Consider the following 16,674-nt stretch of genomic DNA (forward strand, 5'->3'; position numbering starts at 1 on the left):
CGGATCTCATGGTTGTAGTCAGGTTAGGCCGCCTAGGTGTAGTACACCTTTCATTAAATTTTTATACAAACCATTATTATAATAATAAATTATTAATTTTGTTCTAAGTTAAATTCCAAAACCCAAATTAATACCCAACTTTTTCTATAATTTTTTTCTCTTCTCCCAAACTAAACTAAAACCAATTCAATATTTTTAATTATTTATTTCAATTATAATTATGTCCTTTTTTTTGCATTTTTCCTTCTCCTCTTATTTTCAGTTTAAAAAATTAAACATATCTAAAAGAAATTCAACTCAACGTGGGAACCTCTATTTCATGTTAGGTACTCAGCTTTCACGAAATAATGTTGACAGAGTCTATTTTAACACGTTTTCTTAGAAAAATGTATATTTGCCGAAAAACATCTAAGTTTTTGTTTTCTATAAAATTTATGTTAGATATTATGCTCCTTAGAAAATGTTAGCTATGTTGAGCAAAAACTTCTTGCATTGCATCACTTTTGTTTACTGTTTATTAAATGTGTTTTTCATGCATTATTGAAAAATGCATAAATGGAAAAATATAAAAGCCATATAAAAAAAAAGGTCAAATTGTAATCTTAAATAAGACGATAACAGTTCGAACATGGTAGCTGAGGAACATATGATGCTTGCAATTCTCAAACAAGCAATTAATAAAATCATCACACCAACAATTTGCAGAGAAAGAAAACTAAGAAGCTTTCAACCATAAGCAACCGTCCCTGATTACCACTTAGAACAACTCATCCATGTAACCACAGTAAGGAAAAAGGAGAATCGAATTTTCTCTTTTTCTCTCTTTCTCTCACTCAACTCAACCACCATAACCAAACTGTTGAACCAAAATCCCGAATAAACTCATTTTTCAACTGAAAGAATCTTTCTTTGCTATACTAAACATCGTTGTGTGGCTTGTTGAACCAAAAAAATAAGGTAAAGAAAAGAAAAGTTTTGATGGGGATTTGGGCTGATTCAAAAGGGGGTGGTGGAAACGGAGGAAAGAATCCATGGAGTTTTCTAACCAGGAGGAAAAGGGTGGATTCTGCAGTTGAGAGCAATTCCCACGGTCAACTTGCCAGGGAGTTAACCGTGCCACATCTCATGGCAATTGGTAGTTCAACTTTTTCTTCCCTTCTCGTTCTTTCTGGTGTTTTATTTTATTTTCAATCACGTTTTTCATCTGGGTATGATTGTGACAAGGTTTTAAATTGACGATCTTTCATATTCTGAGAAATTGGTTTTGTTGGGGATGGCAGATGCCCAAAAACCTTAAAGTTGCAGCTCAAATCAGACTTTCTAACAGTTTTTTATAACTTGGGGTTGTGGATCCGCTCATGTCTTAGTTTCAAGCTTGAAGTTTCAACTTCACAAACCCAGAATTTTAGTGTTTTCTTTTTTAATTCTGGCTGAGTGCTTTTTGCACAAAAAAAGAGAGTATAAATGAACTGTTTTGTTTTCTTCAATATTTTAATCTTTAAATACAGACGAACTGAACTAATATGCTATTGTTATTTAATTTGGCCATAAACTGTTTTTGCAATATTTTAATTTCTTTGGTGGTTTGACTCAGGTGTTGGTGCAACAATTGGTGCTGGTGTTTATGTGCTGGTTGGAACTGTGGCTCGAGAACACTCTGGACCTGCTTTACCACTCTCTTTTCTGGTGGCTGGTTTTGCTGCTGCGCTTTCTGCTCTTTGCTATGCAGAGTTGGCTAGCCGTTGTCCTTCTGCTGGAAGTGCATATCACTACTCATACATATGTGTTGGAGAAGGGTATATGAGTCACCCTTATTAGTGCTTTTCTCCTAAAAATGTTTTTGAAAAAGCTTATTCAATTCAAACATCTCCTAGACATATTGAATATTAAAAAGTGACTTTAGTTCTAAATTATGATAATGGGCTGGCTTATGATAATACTGTTTTTCTGAGGTACTCAAGAGGGTTTGGATACTGTCCAGTGAAACCTCAATCGTTTAATCTAGAATAAGAGGGATACAATTTGAGTTATAAACAAGAAAGGAAACATAAGGATGTTTTCATATGAATAGGGTAGGACAAGTTTGTGTTCTTGTTCTGTTTTTAATATTGAACATGGAGCATTCTAGTTAGAATTGAGATTGTCTAAACTCTTTTTACATGTGTTCTTCTATACACAGAACTTGATAGTTTGAGGTTCTCTTATTTGACTAAGAGTAAAAAGTAAAAGGATTGCCGATTGAGGGTTTAGTATATTTTGATTGATAGAGAATGATTGATTACTTTGTTTTGAAGAGTTGCTTGGTTGATTGGTTGGGCCTTGATACTGGAATACACAATTGGTGGAGCTGCAGTTGCTCGTGGCATAACACCCAATTTGGTATGGTGTTGTTTCATCCTTTCTGTTCAGTTTTTGTTTCTTTAAGAGGGTGCTGATTGTACCATGTGTTTCCTTTTTAACCTTTTTTAAGAAAAAAGGAAAAAACTATGCTACAAGTTATGTTTTTGAGTGACCGAGTGCACATGAATAAGGTTTTTGTTCCGAGAGATTAGTTTAAATTAGTGTTTTCTGTTGATGTTTTCTTTGTAATGGTGTATGAATCATGTGATGCAATTGTTGATACAAAGTGGGTATTTCTCTGATTAGGCTGCACTTATTGGAGGAATGGAAAATTTGCCAAGCTTTCTGTCATGGCATAGCATTCCTGGGACTAATATTGTTGTTGACCCATGTTCAGCAATTGTAGTATTCATTATAACTGGACTTCTTTGTGCTGGGATCAAAGAGGTATATTTCCACCTAAAAGATCTCCAATAGTTTAGGAGTGTAGCTGAATGATAATATGTAAAACATATTTCTTTTCTTACTTACCATAACTTTTCTTTTAAATTGAATAAATGAATGGTTGATGTATGCAGAGCACAGTGGTGCAAAGTGTAGTGACAACGGTGAACATATTAGCATTGATTTTTGTGATTATTGCTGGAGGTTACTTAGGGTTCAAATCTGGATGGGTTGGATATGAGCTTCCCACAGGGTATACTATAAATAAATAGAACCATGTTTTTCATTTCCCTTTATTCCAGTTACTGAATGAGTGTTGAATAAATTGGTGTTGATGTAATAGGTACTTTCCCTTTGGGGTAGATGGAATGCTAGCTGGTTCTGCAACAGTGTTTTTCGCATATATAGGTTTCGATGCAGTGGCCAGCACCGCTGAAGAGGTATAGTTTAGTTCTTTCATTGTAAAACTAAGAAAGTGTTTGATATAAAATGATTTTAATGGGGTTGGAAAAGGAGGTTAGTTATGCTTTTAATGGAGTTGGAAAAGTGGGTTAGTTATTTTGGTTTTTAGTTTTCTTTCAAAAAACTAACATTTCCTAAAATAAGAGTTTTTGAAAGTGGGTTTTAAGTCGAGTTTCTTACCAAAGAAAAAACATGAAAAATTGGAGAGCAGTTTCGCATATCCCATGGAGTAATGAAATGCCTATTTGTCTCTATCTTCTTCACTTCAATATTTTTGTTTCAAATTCACTGTGGGAACACCTTACCACTTTTAGGAGCTGCCTTAGGCACCCATTGTTCTGTCGGGCCAATGGAAATTATTGGTTTTTGTTTTCGTTCTTGGTAAAATGTATTTTTAAATACAAATTTTGTATTTTGAATAATACAATATGAAATGCATTTTTTATTCAATTTTTCAGAATGTGCAATCTAAAATAAAAAATTACGATTCAAAATATTAAATTTGTTTTCCAGAATGTACAATCTGAAATCCAGATAGTATTCCAGAATGCATTGTGAATTGTACATTCTTAAATACGAAATTTATATTTCATATCTTATAATTTAGAATGTATTTTTTATTTTATATTCTAGAACATTTGCATTTCAGAGTGTATATTTTGTAGAATATGCATTTTGAACTAAAAATGAAAATCTAAACTAGAGGGTAAAAGTGAAAATTTTTAAATGTATGGGGTGCAGTTTGACATTATGGACGTGCAGGAAGAAGCTATCAAAAGTGGAAAGCAAAAATAAAAATTTCCCTGAATTTATTTTAGCTTTTTTTTAAATAGTTTAATATGGTAATAAGTTACATATTTTAATAAATATAACGCATTATTATTTTTATTTCTAAAAAGGTTATATTATGAATAATTCATGGAATACTTTTCACCCATAGAAGGTACAGTCATTCTTAAAATTTATTATTTCAAGAATCATAATTCTAAAAAAGTAAATTTCAACCAAACGTTGTCTTATGTTAAAACGTATGAGATGAATGTTGCTGAAATCTGTGTCACGGATAGACCAATGTTCTGAATATGTATAAAACATAAGAAATTTTACTAAGAACATTTTCAATGCATAAATATTGATCGATTTGTTTGAATGATATTTTAGTTAGGTCGTACTCCATCTCAAGTTTGATTGTTTTTATTATTATTTTCCTCTATATAAACATTTAACTAATTGTTTAGATGGTTTCATCGCACATTTCAATAATAATGTTAAATTTAAGAATAATGTTTGAGATTACTTTGTTTATTGTTTAAGATTGATTTACGATTGAGTTATGTAAGCAATGTCGTGTAGACTTCAATAATAAAAAATATCATTGAACACTTATTTTTGAAATGAATGATAGTCATAAAAGAGTGTCCCAAATGTTTGATAAAATGAGTTTGTATATTAGTAATAAAAAAATGAAAATAAATATTTTGCATTTGATGTTTTATGGTTCTTAGTAAGACTTTCTTCACTCTTTTGGATAAAAAGTGTCTATCATTCTTTACAAAGACTTCGTCTAAGTAGTATGTTCATTTAGTCTTTTTTTCTTTCATTGTTCAAATGCTTGAACATGGTTAATTTATACATTTTAAGTAATTTAATTAAACATCTAAAATATAATATTATTTATTATTATCAAAATTCTAAATATTTTGAGCAAAACTTTCAAAAGTAGACTTGTTTCAACCTATGTGATTTTTTTTATCTATACCTTAACTTCTCTAAATCAACATTTCTTTTACACATGCCAAAATTCTTTCTTTTACCTATAACAGTACAAATTGTTTATTATTCAAAATAGTAATTAATATCTTCATAATCTCAAACAATGTACAAATATATTTCCCTTCTAAAATGATTTCCAAAGTAGTACTGCTACTTGATTAATAAACTTAGTCTCTTTCACTTCTTGAAGTTACTCTAAATATGATGTTAAAATCTTTTTTTTTGTAAAGAAAACAATACAAAAAAATGCATCTAAATGTTTAATGTTATTAATGCATGATTGTTATTTTATTTGCTATTACATCTTTAATAATGTTTAGTTATGAACAGGTGAAAAATCCTCAAAGAGATTTGCCACTTGGTATTGGTGCTTCTTTGTTTCTATGTTGTGGATTGTACATGTTGGTATCCATTGTTATAGTAGGTTTGGTGCCTTATTATGCCATCGATGCTGACACACCAATATCATCAGCATTTGCGGACAATGGAATGCAATGGGCAGCGTAAGTACTTCAAGTTTAAGCAACTCAAAATAATTATATGATTTTCTTTTATTTTTTTTTGTTGAACTAGCACATATGCTAATAAAAGTACTCCTCAAAAATAGAATATAGGAGTGTTTTTTGAATCGGTTACCCTAAAACCCGATTCAATTCAATTTAATTAAATTAGGTTGAATCTCATTTACTATTAGATTAATCTCAATCCAACTCAAATTAATCCACCCTTATAGGAATTAAGTTATATATTTAATATGGATGGTTCAAGACTTGATTCAAGAGTCACTTTTATACTTTTATACTTGTATTATGAATAAATTGTGTTATGTTTTTCTTTTCATTTTTTAAATTAGTTTGAATCAACTTATTATGAATTAACTTTTATGATTTGATTTACTGTCTTAGTTGAAGTCTTAAATTAATTTTTATAAATATTATTTTATTTTTTAATTAAATTGATACTTAAAAGTTATAATTTTTAATAAAAGAGATATTTTGAAATCTTGATCTAATTGACTCGATTTAACCCGTTTTAGAAAAAAATATAGTAACTATTTTAAAATTTATAATTGCATCATTTTGATTTCGAGTGTCACACTTTTGGAAATTATGGTTTACAGGTATGTTATAAACGCTGGGGCTTTCACAGCTTTATGTGCATCTTTATTGGGTGGGATATTACCTCAGGTAAACAAATTCATTTATGCTTGTATTTAATTTTGAAGTCCCTCAATATATATATATATATATATATATATATACTTTGACATAAAATATCAATCACCTTTATTAGAGAGATTTTTTTAATTAAATTATAATTTATTATTTTCCTTGTAAAATAATATTTTTTATATACAGATGGTAAAATGGAGCTGTTTTGTTTTATCTGTCAAAAATAAGTAGGTAGGACTAACCCTAAAACAAGATGTATTTTTCTGATTTATAGATATAAATATTAAAAATATATTTTTAAATTTTTAATTAAGAAATCCATCATATCTCATCTTTAACCTACCGGTTGCTTGAGTGGCATCTATAAGTAATTCAACTCAATTTTTAATAAAAAGCATTTTATCTTACTTTATTACATGAGAATGGGCCCTACTGTACAAGCTGTTGGTAACAAAACGTTACGAGTATCCACATGGGATCGCAGTGTAAGCGACAAAAGTCAGTTTGTTGCGAGAGTGGTCCCACATTTATTTGATTGGGAAAAACTGAATATTTGAAAAATAAAAAGATTTTTTCCCATAATCTAATTTGAAAAAAAAAAAATTTAAATTCTGAATCGTGAATAAGAAATAATATTTTTTTGACTTTTTCTGTTGTATTTAATTATATGATTTCTTCTTCAGTTGGATCTTTTACTTTTGTCTTCATTATCTTTTTCTTCTCAGCTATTATTATTATTATTTTTCTCTGACCACATTTTTATAAGATATTACATATCTGAGTTGGCTTAATTATTATCCTTTTGCATTTTTTAATGAAAAAAATGGAAACAGTCAGATACACATTTATCCATATGGAACCTAATAGGCTAGGTTAGTATTTTTATGTATAATAAATATGTTCTTAATGTATCTCACCTGCTAATAAGAGGTGGATTGTTTGTTGGTACCGCCTGTTTTTTTTTTTTTATCTTATTTTTATAAATTAAAAATAAAAAAAAAAATGTATTCCCTAAAAACCTGTCTTCTTTCTTAGTTCCTTATTAAGAGAATAAAATTATATTTTATTAAATTTGAAAACTAAAATAAAACTTTTTAAATTTGAGGGACTTAAATATGATTTGTCACAGACTAAACTAAAAATAAACCTTGAGGAACTTAAATTTGAAAACTAAAGTAAACCTTTTGCTAAAAATATAATTAAACTAAATAAAAAAGTATTAGGACCAATAGTGTTAATAAGTCTTTTTAAATTGATAAAATAAAATATATTTGTTACAAATTAAATCCAAATAGTATATATTATTCGAAAACTATTATTGTTATTTCATTTAAAAAGATAGTATGATATGCCACTTTTTTTTGTTTACTGTTATAGGCCACTTCTTAATTTTATTGACCTGAGTGGATTATTAGATTTTTTTTTCCATACTAAACCTTTTGACTGTGATTATAATATCTTTTGTGAAAGATTAAATTTTTATCATATTTTTTATAATTTTGCCTATTGTTTGTAATTGAAATTATATTTTTTGAGAACCAAATTTTTAACATTTATTTTCAGTTTTATAGATTTATATATTTATTTATAATAAATTAATTTATTAAAAATTATAATTATTTACAAACTCGTATGAATATAAATTTAAAAAGGATATTTAATTTAATATTTATAAATTAATCGAGAATAAAAGATTTGACGAGTGATTATAATAAATAAGAAAATTTAAATATATTATAATTATAATAATTGAAAAATTATAATAATAAAATATTACAATTATGATTTTTTATAAAATTAATTTTGATAAATGTATCTTTATTCGGTTAAAATAATTTATATAATTGTTTTTGTGTAATAAGGCAGAAAAAGAAAATTAAATTTTAACTTTATAAAAAGGCATTTGCCTAATTCAAATCAATTCCCTTAACTCATCTCCTTCATTTTTTCAAATTATTAACTTTGATTTAAATAATTAATAACTTCAACAAATAATTATCTAATTCGAATTTGAATTTGAATTTTATACCTTTTGTGTTTTAAAACTTTTATAAAACTATATTAAGAATTTTTATATTTTGCTATATTTTTAATTTATATATTTTTCTAAATAGATATATTTTAAATTCTATACTCTTTAATAGTTTCTTTAAATGATTCTTTTATAAATAAACCTCAATGTTTTACATTCATATTACTAATTTTTAACTTTACACTAAATTTCTTCTCAATATTTCACCAAGAAAAATATTATTATTTAATTTTATTTTTCTAATTTATTACACAAAAAATATTATATAAATTATTTTAGCCAAATAAATATATATTCATCAAAATTAGTTTTACAAATAGAACTATAATTACAATATTTTACTATGATAACTTTTTATTACCATAATTATATTATATTTAAATTATCTTATTTATTATAATCATTCGTCAAATTTTTTATTTTTAATTAATTTATAAATGTTAAATTAAATATATTTTTTTAAATTTATATTCACACGGAATATGTAAATTATAAATTTTTAATAAAGTAGTTTATTAGAATTAAATATACAAATCTATAAAACTAGGAAAACTGTTGTTAAGAATTTGTTCATCAAGAAACATAATTCCAATAAAAAACTATATGTAAAATTAGAAAAAATATGATGAGAATTTAAAATTTTTGCAAAAACATTGTACTTGAGAATTAAATAAGTCTAATTTCGCAAAAAGATTCTGTGATAGTACTCAACTCAATAAAATTCAAAATTAGTTTATAACAATACAAAAGTTATGATACAAAACATTGTACAATTATTTTCATTGACACGTATTCGTTCTGCAATGCCACATCACTGATTTGTTAATGACGTTTCTGGAAACTTAACGGGATGGACCACATTGATGTAAATTAACTAATTTGGGTACTAAATAGATGCAAAGTTAAAAGCGGGTACCATTTAGACACATTGGAACGAAACTGGGTATGTTGTGACTAATTATAGCTAAATGTTATCATACGCTTAATAATGTTAGGTAAATTAGATGTCCTGATCAAGGGTGATTTAATAGATTTTTTTCTAATTTTTAAAGACCTCTTAAGGATAAAACTGTCCAGACTCTAAATAAATAATCTTATATTTAATAATTGACTTTATCAATTTTTAAAAATATTATGTACCAATTATATGGTTACAAAAATGGTTAAACATGTTTGTAGTCCTATGCGAAATTGAAATTCATTTCTATCCCAAATTTTGATATATGTTGGCCACCAAACTTTAAAATAATGGATGTAATTCTTTTAATCTAACAACATTAATTTTTTTTTACGTGTTAAATGGTGTTTCAGGTTGACATTTGTCAAACAGTATAATAAGCTCAAATGTCATGAAATATTGTTTAACACAAAAAAACATTTAACGCAATTAGGTAAGAATAAGTTATTTGTAGAGTTTTAATATCAGACTGTATCATAGATTAGAACAAAGACAATTCTAAATTTACGTCAAAGTTTAAGGACTAAAAATCTATTTAATCCAAAAAAATAATAGAAAATGTGATGTTAAACCCTATTAACATTTGCCTATATTAAAATGTTTATGCAGCAAAAGAACAAGATGGTGTAAAAGTTGAATTCAAATAGATGATAGCGTTCCAATTATTGAGATTGTGTATTGCAGTTATGATAGCTTTCCCCTTTTTCTCTTGAAGTTTTCTTTTTGTGAGGGAAAATTATGAATGTGTTTTGTTAAATGTGTTTCAGCCAAGAATATTGATGGCTATGGCTAGGGATGGGTTGCTGCCACCTTTTTTTTCTGACATAAACAGGCATAGCCAGGTTCCTGTTAAGAGCACAATAGTTACTGGTCTTGTTGCTGCAGTCTTGGCATTTTCAATGGAAGTTTCTGAATTGGCTGGGATGGTAAGTCTACTTTTGCAACATATGGAATTGTCAAACTAAATGAAGTTATTTAACAAACTAATTCATGGATTTCATAAATTTAAACGTTTCTGGAGGAAATAATTAAAATAATAAAATTTTGAAATTTGGCTGGTGTAGGTGAGTGTTGGTACACTTCTTGCATTCACAGTGGTGGCAATATCTGTGTTAATACTGAGATATATCCCACCAAATGAGATTCCATTGGCCCCTTCTGTGATGGAACCATTTGTTTCAGCATCAACAGGGTATAGTTGGAGCAGGTTGGAAGCAAATGAAGATATAAAGGCACATGCTGGTACTTCTCAGACCACAATACCTCTAGCTGTTAAAGAGGATGTACCAAATGATCCCCTTATTGCTAAAGATAGTATCATAGCCAAATGTGAGTAAAATTCTATCTAATATAACACTCTCTCTACCATACAAATTGTCCACATAATATGTGAAATTACTTGAAAAAAGGTTGAAGATTTTAAATTACGCAGTTTTTCTCCTTGCTCCTATTTGTTTGTGATGCAGATGTACATGAAGGTAATAGGAGAAATGTTATTGGATGGGCAATAGCATTCACATGCTTGGGGGTGTTTATCCTCACATTTGCAGCTTCAAATAAAACTATAATCAGGTTGGTTTTAGATGTTTCGGTTTTCATGCACACGTACATTGATAACGTCATGAAATTACTATGTAGGGTTTATTTGAGTTACCTTCTTTTGCAAACTCTTTTAGCCGAACACAGAAAAAATAAACTAAAATGTTTTGTAAGCATTTTATGTTTTGCATTAGCAGTTCTATTCGTTTTGCACTATGTGGAGTTGGTGGCACTCTTCTTCTGTCCGGTTTTGTCTTCCTTAACTTTATGGATCAAGATGATGCAAGGCACAACTTTGGCCATTCTGGAGGTATGGTTAACAATAAGCATCTCACGGTAATAAACTTAAATGTCTTGTGTGTGTTATCATTATCTTGTTCCTTTCCAATTAACCTACATGTCACATGGATCTTCGAGAATGATTAAGAACTTATGTTGTTCTAACTTATGAAATGAACTTTAAGTTTAACTTTCATATAAAAGATTTTATTAATATTGTATTAGGATTTTAAATAAGATTTCATCGGTCTAACATTATATAGGAATGAATTTGAAAAACAGTGTATAATAAACAAGATTCACACATCTAAATATTATCTTAACACGGTTTTCTTGCATTTTCTCTTGATTTTCTTATATGGAATGCTTGTATAGTTTATTAGTTTCGAATTTTTCTGATGTTTTCCTGATGAAAAACCAAAAGGTGAGCAAAATGTCTGGTTTAAATACCACACCAATAATTTATCATATTTTATATGGAATTCATAACCTTGTCACTCTTCTAAATACGTCGAACAACTTTATTATGTCACACATTGTAGGTGTAATGTCCCATTTAAATTATAACATAATTAAATGAAACATCACACATAATAATAAAAGGGCATTGTTATGGAGTGGGAATGTGACTCGTTACAGTTATCTAAAATACTTGGAACAGAAAATTGAGGTACACTATGATGCCATTAACAAAACAAAATAAGAGTTCAACAATATCCAAAATAAATGCTCAAAGAGCAAGGTAATACATGGGCTATAGCCCTAAAAGGAAAAATCTTGACGAAGCGGGATCCAACCCAAAATTAACTATGCAGCAGAATTTTCATCACCCTGATGACCACGAGTACATAAAAAGGGTAAGCTAAAGTAAAAAGGTTTTTATCATGCAATTGAATATACAATTCAAAAGTCATGAGTACATAAATCAACCAAGGATGTAATGACCGACAAACAAGACACTAAGACTCAATTATCCGGATACATATAATCAGTCGGATTCACTAGATGCTTGCACTTGTGGTGGCCTCTACTGTTCTGCAGAGCCATTGCCAATGTGTTTCACCCTACCACACACAAGGTTAGCCTTCAAACATCTAAGGCCATTATCCTGCCAAAGACTAGGGCCTCCTGCTACTCTCACCACGTGAGTTAGAACGCTCTACATGAGACTAACTGACTCTTTACAGTGTTAGGATGCAATCCTTACTTGAATCCTCACTAAATTATATAATGAGGCACCACCACGAACCTTCGTGGAATTACGTCCTAACCATGAGGCACCACCATGAGCTCCCACTAACAGGGGCCATGGAATTACATCCTGACCATGAGGCACCACCACGAAATCATCGTGAAATTACGTCCTGACCATGATGCATCACCATGAGATCTCACCAAGAGATTCATGGAATTACATCCTAAACCATACCAAAAAAATCATGTCTCACCCACCAACATAATATTATCATCCATACCAATCTGATGCCAATATATGTCACCAACCATCCCATCATGTTTCATATGTATAATCATACTATGCCCATCCATTCCAAACCACACAAACAAATCATGAATACATACTCACATGTTTCATACTTTAATTAAGGGAAATCCACTCAATCATACTCTCAATCCTCGAGAACAAGGAAGGAAATAGCATTAGCACATGCACCAGTCTCGCTCAAGCCGTGGCCCTCGCTCAGGCGAAAAGGACCTTTCACTCAAGCTACAGGCTCTCGCTTAGGCTTAAAAGAGAGACTCCCTCGCCTGAGCTGCTTCTGAAGCGAAACACATCAGGTTCCCACGAGTGCTCGCTTAGGCGAGCAACAACCTAAGCTAGCTTCTGCTATTCTCGCCTAGGCGAGACAAGCTCGCTTGGGCGAGAATATTTGTTCTCGCCACTGTTTCATGCATACAAACCAGATTCAAACCAAAAACATATACCATGCATTTTTCACACCATCAACAACACCATACAAATATTTAGGAACACAGAACAACCCAACAACAGGAAAAATAACATAAACATGAAACCCTAGCTTCCCTTACCTGGAGAGAGCTAGCAAAAAACTTCGACACCCCCAACCAGCTGAGCACAATAACTCTAGGAACAGATTCATGATCTGGAAAATACTGGCACTAATAGAAAACGAGATCACCAATGTGAGATGGAATGATTTTTGAGCTAGCGTGACCAAGAAAAGAACCAAACCTTAGCAGAGCTTCTGTTGAGGTAAAAAGTAATGAGTAAAGGCACTGATTTTGCAGAGTGGACATAAAATGAGGGGGTTAGGCTAGTTTAGGGGTTTTGGACACCCTATGGACCAGCCTTAAGCCCAACTGATTAGGATAAGCCCTTAAACATTGGGGCAAAATTAAAGTAGGCCTTACAGTAGGCCTTTCTTTAGCCAAACTCAAAATGAAATTAGGATTTATTTAAATACAAGAGAAAAAGTCATAAATAATTTATCCTACTCCATGTAGATCTGTTAATAGAATGTAGGAAGTTTTACGCTGAAGTTTCTATTGGAAGAAATATATTTAATGAATGTATATACTTTAAATTAAAATAAAAAATGATTTTTTTTAACATTTTTATTGAGTTATCTAATATGTTTAGTGATCCATTTTCAGGTTTCATTTGCCCATTTGTGCCTTTGCTGCCAATAGCTTGCATACTTATCAACTCCTACTTACTAATTAATCTTGGGTAAGTATTTCATTTAGTTATGGAAATATATATATATATATATATATATATATATAGAGAGAGCGTGTTTGGATATACGTTAAATTGATGTAGAATTGATTTTCTAATATAGAATCAGTACGTGTTTGGTTTCCAAAATCAATTAAAGAGTAAAAAAATGACATTGAATGAAAAACAACTAATTCTTGCTTCTTTGTTGGAGAATTGATTCAATTGGAATCAATTCTCCAACGCTGAACCAAACACACTCATAATAGTTTAAGAAAAATGAGAGTCAAGTAATTTGAACTCAAATTTATTACAAACCTAGGCTTATTCAAATTCATTCATTGATGTAACTATTTGAATGTGGATGGATCTATCAACCATGGAAAAACCAAAACCCTTTGGAAGGAAAGAGTAAGCTTGCAAGACACTCCTTTGATTTAATAAAGAAAAGAAAAAAAAGCGAAAATGGATTAAAACTAAAATTGAAGATGAACATGTCACCTTTAAATAGAGTTTTACTAATGAATTAATAAACCATAATGAATTACTTGATCCTGATCTCTTTGAATTCTAGCTTATGCAATGATCTACATGCATTACATAATAGTTGCACTCATAGTCTCTATTGTTTAGTTATTACATTGCAATTAAATATGAACATAATTAAACACAAGTTATCGACATGCATAAATGAAAAAATTGTGTATGTTAATGAAATTAAATACCTTTACGGACACCCACATAAGCTCTTGTGATTTTGAGCTTGTGCCTGAGTGGGTCAGACGACTTTGCTTCCATTCTCATGGAAAAATGGTGGTGATGAGGGCTGAATTGCAATAACATGAAAAGTAGGTACAATTTAGGCTTTCTGCTTCTCTTTTATGATGTTTTTCTCAATATTTTTATAAGTCCCGTCGAGACAATAAGCTAAGGGTCTCATTGTGTGTTTAAATTGCATTCAAGCAATATTTATATATTATTTAATATATTTGATTGTAATATACATTGCAAAAGAAACTAAATTGTATTGATCTCTCGCTTCTCACCCTATTGGCTTTCAAGAAACTTTTGTCAAGTTTCTTTGTGAATCTTGTGTATTTAATACAATGATTTTAACCTAGATAAAGTCATGGTTAGTTTTTTTTTTTTTTTTTTTGACTTAAGTGGATGAAATTTCGTTGTGATAGAAGAAAGAACATTCCATCTCAACATCCTCCTATTAGGGATACCATAGTGTCCATACAACCACTATCACTACAAACTACAAGAAAATTATCAAATAACAACTAATTTAAAGATAAAAAATAATTAATCACTACAATGAAAATTTTAAATACCAATTTATAAATTAAAAATTGTTGATATATGAATCTATTACAAATAAAAAATTATAATTAATTTTTAAATTAGAGTCTAAATTAATCTCTACCATTAACTATCATTGTTTTAACATTCTAACTAAGGTCCTTCTGTGTTGATGTGCCAAATTACTTGATTCATCTTGAAATCTTCTTTTGGAAAGTTTTGATGTTATTGTACAAGATATGTAATTTTTTTGACAGCGCATGAGGTTATATTTTCAATATAATTAATGTTTAGATTTGTCATTATCAGTAATTATTTGTTGCTTTTTTCAACTATGGGTTTTTTTTATTATCTATTTAAGTTAAAATTTGGGGTGTTTACTTAATTCCTATCTCAAAGGGACCAATAGCATTCAATAGCATTCGGTAATTTACTTAATTTAAAACTTGTTAAACAAGATAGAATTGAAGCAGGCATTTTGAGAGTTATATAATTGTTTTGTATTATTGTTCCAGGGGTGCTACTTGGGCACGTGTTTCTATATGGCTGGCAATAGGAGTTGTAGTTTATGTATTTTATGGGCGAAGCCATAGCAGTCTGAAAGAGGCAGTTTATGTGCCAGCAACTCAAGCGCCTGATACTTAGTCTCCAGCAGCTTTAAATGGACCTTGCATGCAACTAGAACACTGCTCATTTACTAGGTGATTCAGTCACCAGGTATTTGTCACCACAAGGATGTACATAATATTGTAAGAAAACCAAAATTATTAGGAGATACAATCCTTGAAGTTAAAAGGTAAATTGTGATCAAATAAATAAAGTAAATAGAAATATATATATTTATATGGATGATTCATATAATGGGGGAAAAGTAATTAATACGAACCGGCTATACAGAATGAAACCGTTTGAAGAAAACTTGGTTTATCTTTATATGTGTGGAAAATTAGCATTACGTTAGATGTCAAGATTTATAAATCGTACCAAAGGCCATATGCAGAGAGCCAAAACATCAATTTATCGATGATGTAGGACCTCACCTAGGGGTGTCAAAACGTTTTTGGCCCGTTTTAAATGGGCCGGGCCGGGCCGGCCCGACAAGACAAAATGGGTTGCTTTTTTGGGCCCGGCCCGTGGGGTGGCGGGCCGGCGGGCCGGTCCGCCATCCTTTTATGTTCATTTTGTGGCCTAAAATCAGATTTTAAATCTTTTCATTTCAAATTTAGTTGACTACATGCAAATATGCTTATATTAACATACTACATATGCATTAATACAACAATAGTCCATCATCACAAAGTCCAAACAAATTGAAATGATTAAAACAAAATGTAAATGACGTCTGCCTCTTTCATAGTCATCATGAAGATCACGGTTGCAGTTCCAAAGTGCAAGCTACATAAAAAAAAAACAGAAGCATTATTTATCACAATGAATATACAAACTATGTTATTACAGTGAATATACTAAGTATCTGTAATTTATATTAACTATGTTACTCACCTTCAATTTTCATCAATATCCAATTCAGTGCCAGGGTTATTAGATGCAGCCTTAGAAGTACTACTCTCAACTATTCCATTGTCATCATCATCATCATCTTAAAAGAATACATGGAATTATTATTGAAAATATTATTGAAAATATTTAAATCAGAATTAAAAATTCAAAA

At 29.9% G+C, this 16,674-nt stretch overlaps 1 protein-coding gene across 2 annotated transcripts; it reads left to right on the forward strand.

The window, feature by feature from the left end:
- Nucleotides 1-621: 621 nt before the first annotated feature.
- Nucleotides 622-15,906, forward strand: LOC114181813 (cationic amino acid transporter 2, vacuolar-like). Of its 2 annotated transcripts, XM_028068385.1 has the most exons (14): nt 622-1,135; nt 1,595-1,796; nt 2,295-2,379; nt 2,647-2,787; nt 2,919-3,037; nt 3,128-3,224; nt 5,350-5,522; nt 6,140-6,206; nt 9,949-10,107; nt 10,246-10,510; nt 10,648-10,753; nt 10,918-11,030; nt 13,634-13,709; nt 15,518-15,906. In XM_028068385.1, the coding sequence occupies exons 1-14, from the start codon at nt 979-981 to the stop codon at nt 15,645-15,647; spliced, it is 1,890 nt and encodes a 629-aa protein (XP_027924186.1). In that variant the 5' UTR covers nt 622-978; the 3' UTR covers nt 15,648-15,906. The 2 variants fall into 2 exon arrangements, with proteins under 2 accessions (XP_027924186.1, XP_027924187.1); XM_028068386.1 differs by lacking the exon at nt 13,634-13,709 and having other exon boundaries at nt 15,518-15,845.
- Nucleotides 15,907-16,674: the final 768 nt, after the last annotated feature.

This window comes from Vigna unguiculata, chromosome 4 (genome assembly GCF_004118075.2).
Source record: "Vigna unguiculata cultivar IT97K-499-35 chromosome 4, ASM411807v1, whole genome shotgun sequence".
Lineage (NCBI taxonomy): Eukaryota > Viridiplantae > Streptophyta > Magnoliopsida > Fabales > Fabaceae > Vigna > Vigna unguiculata.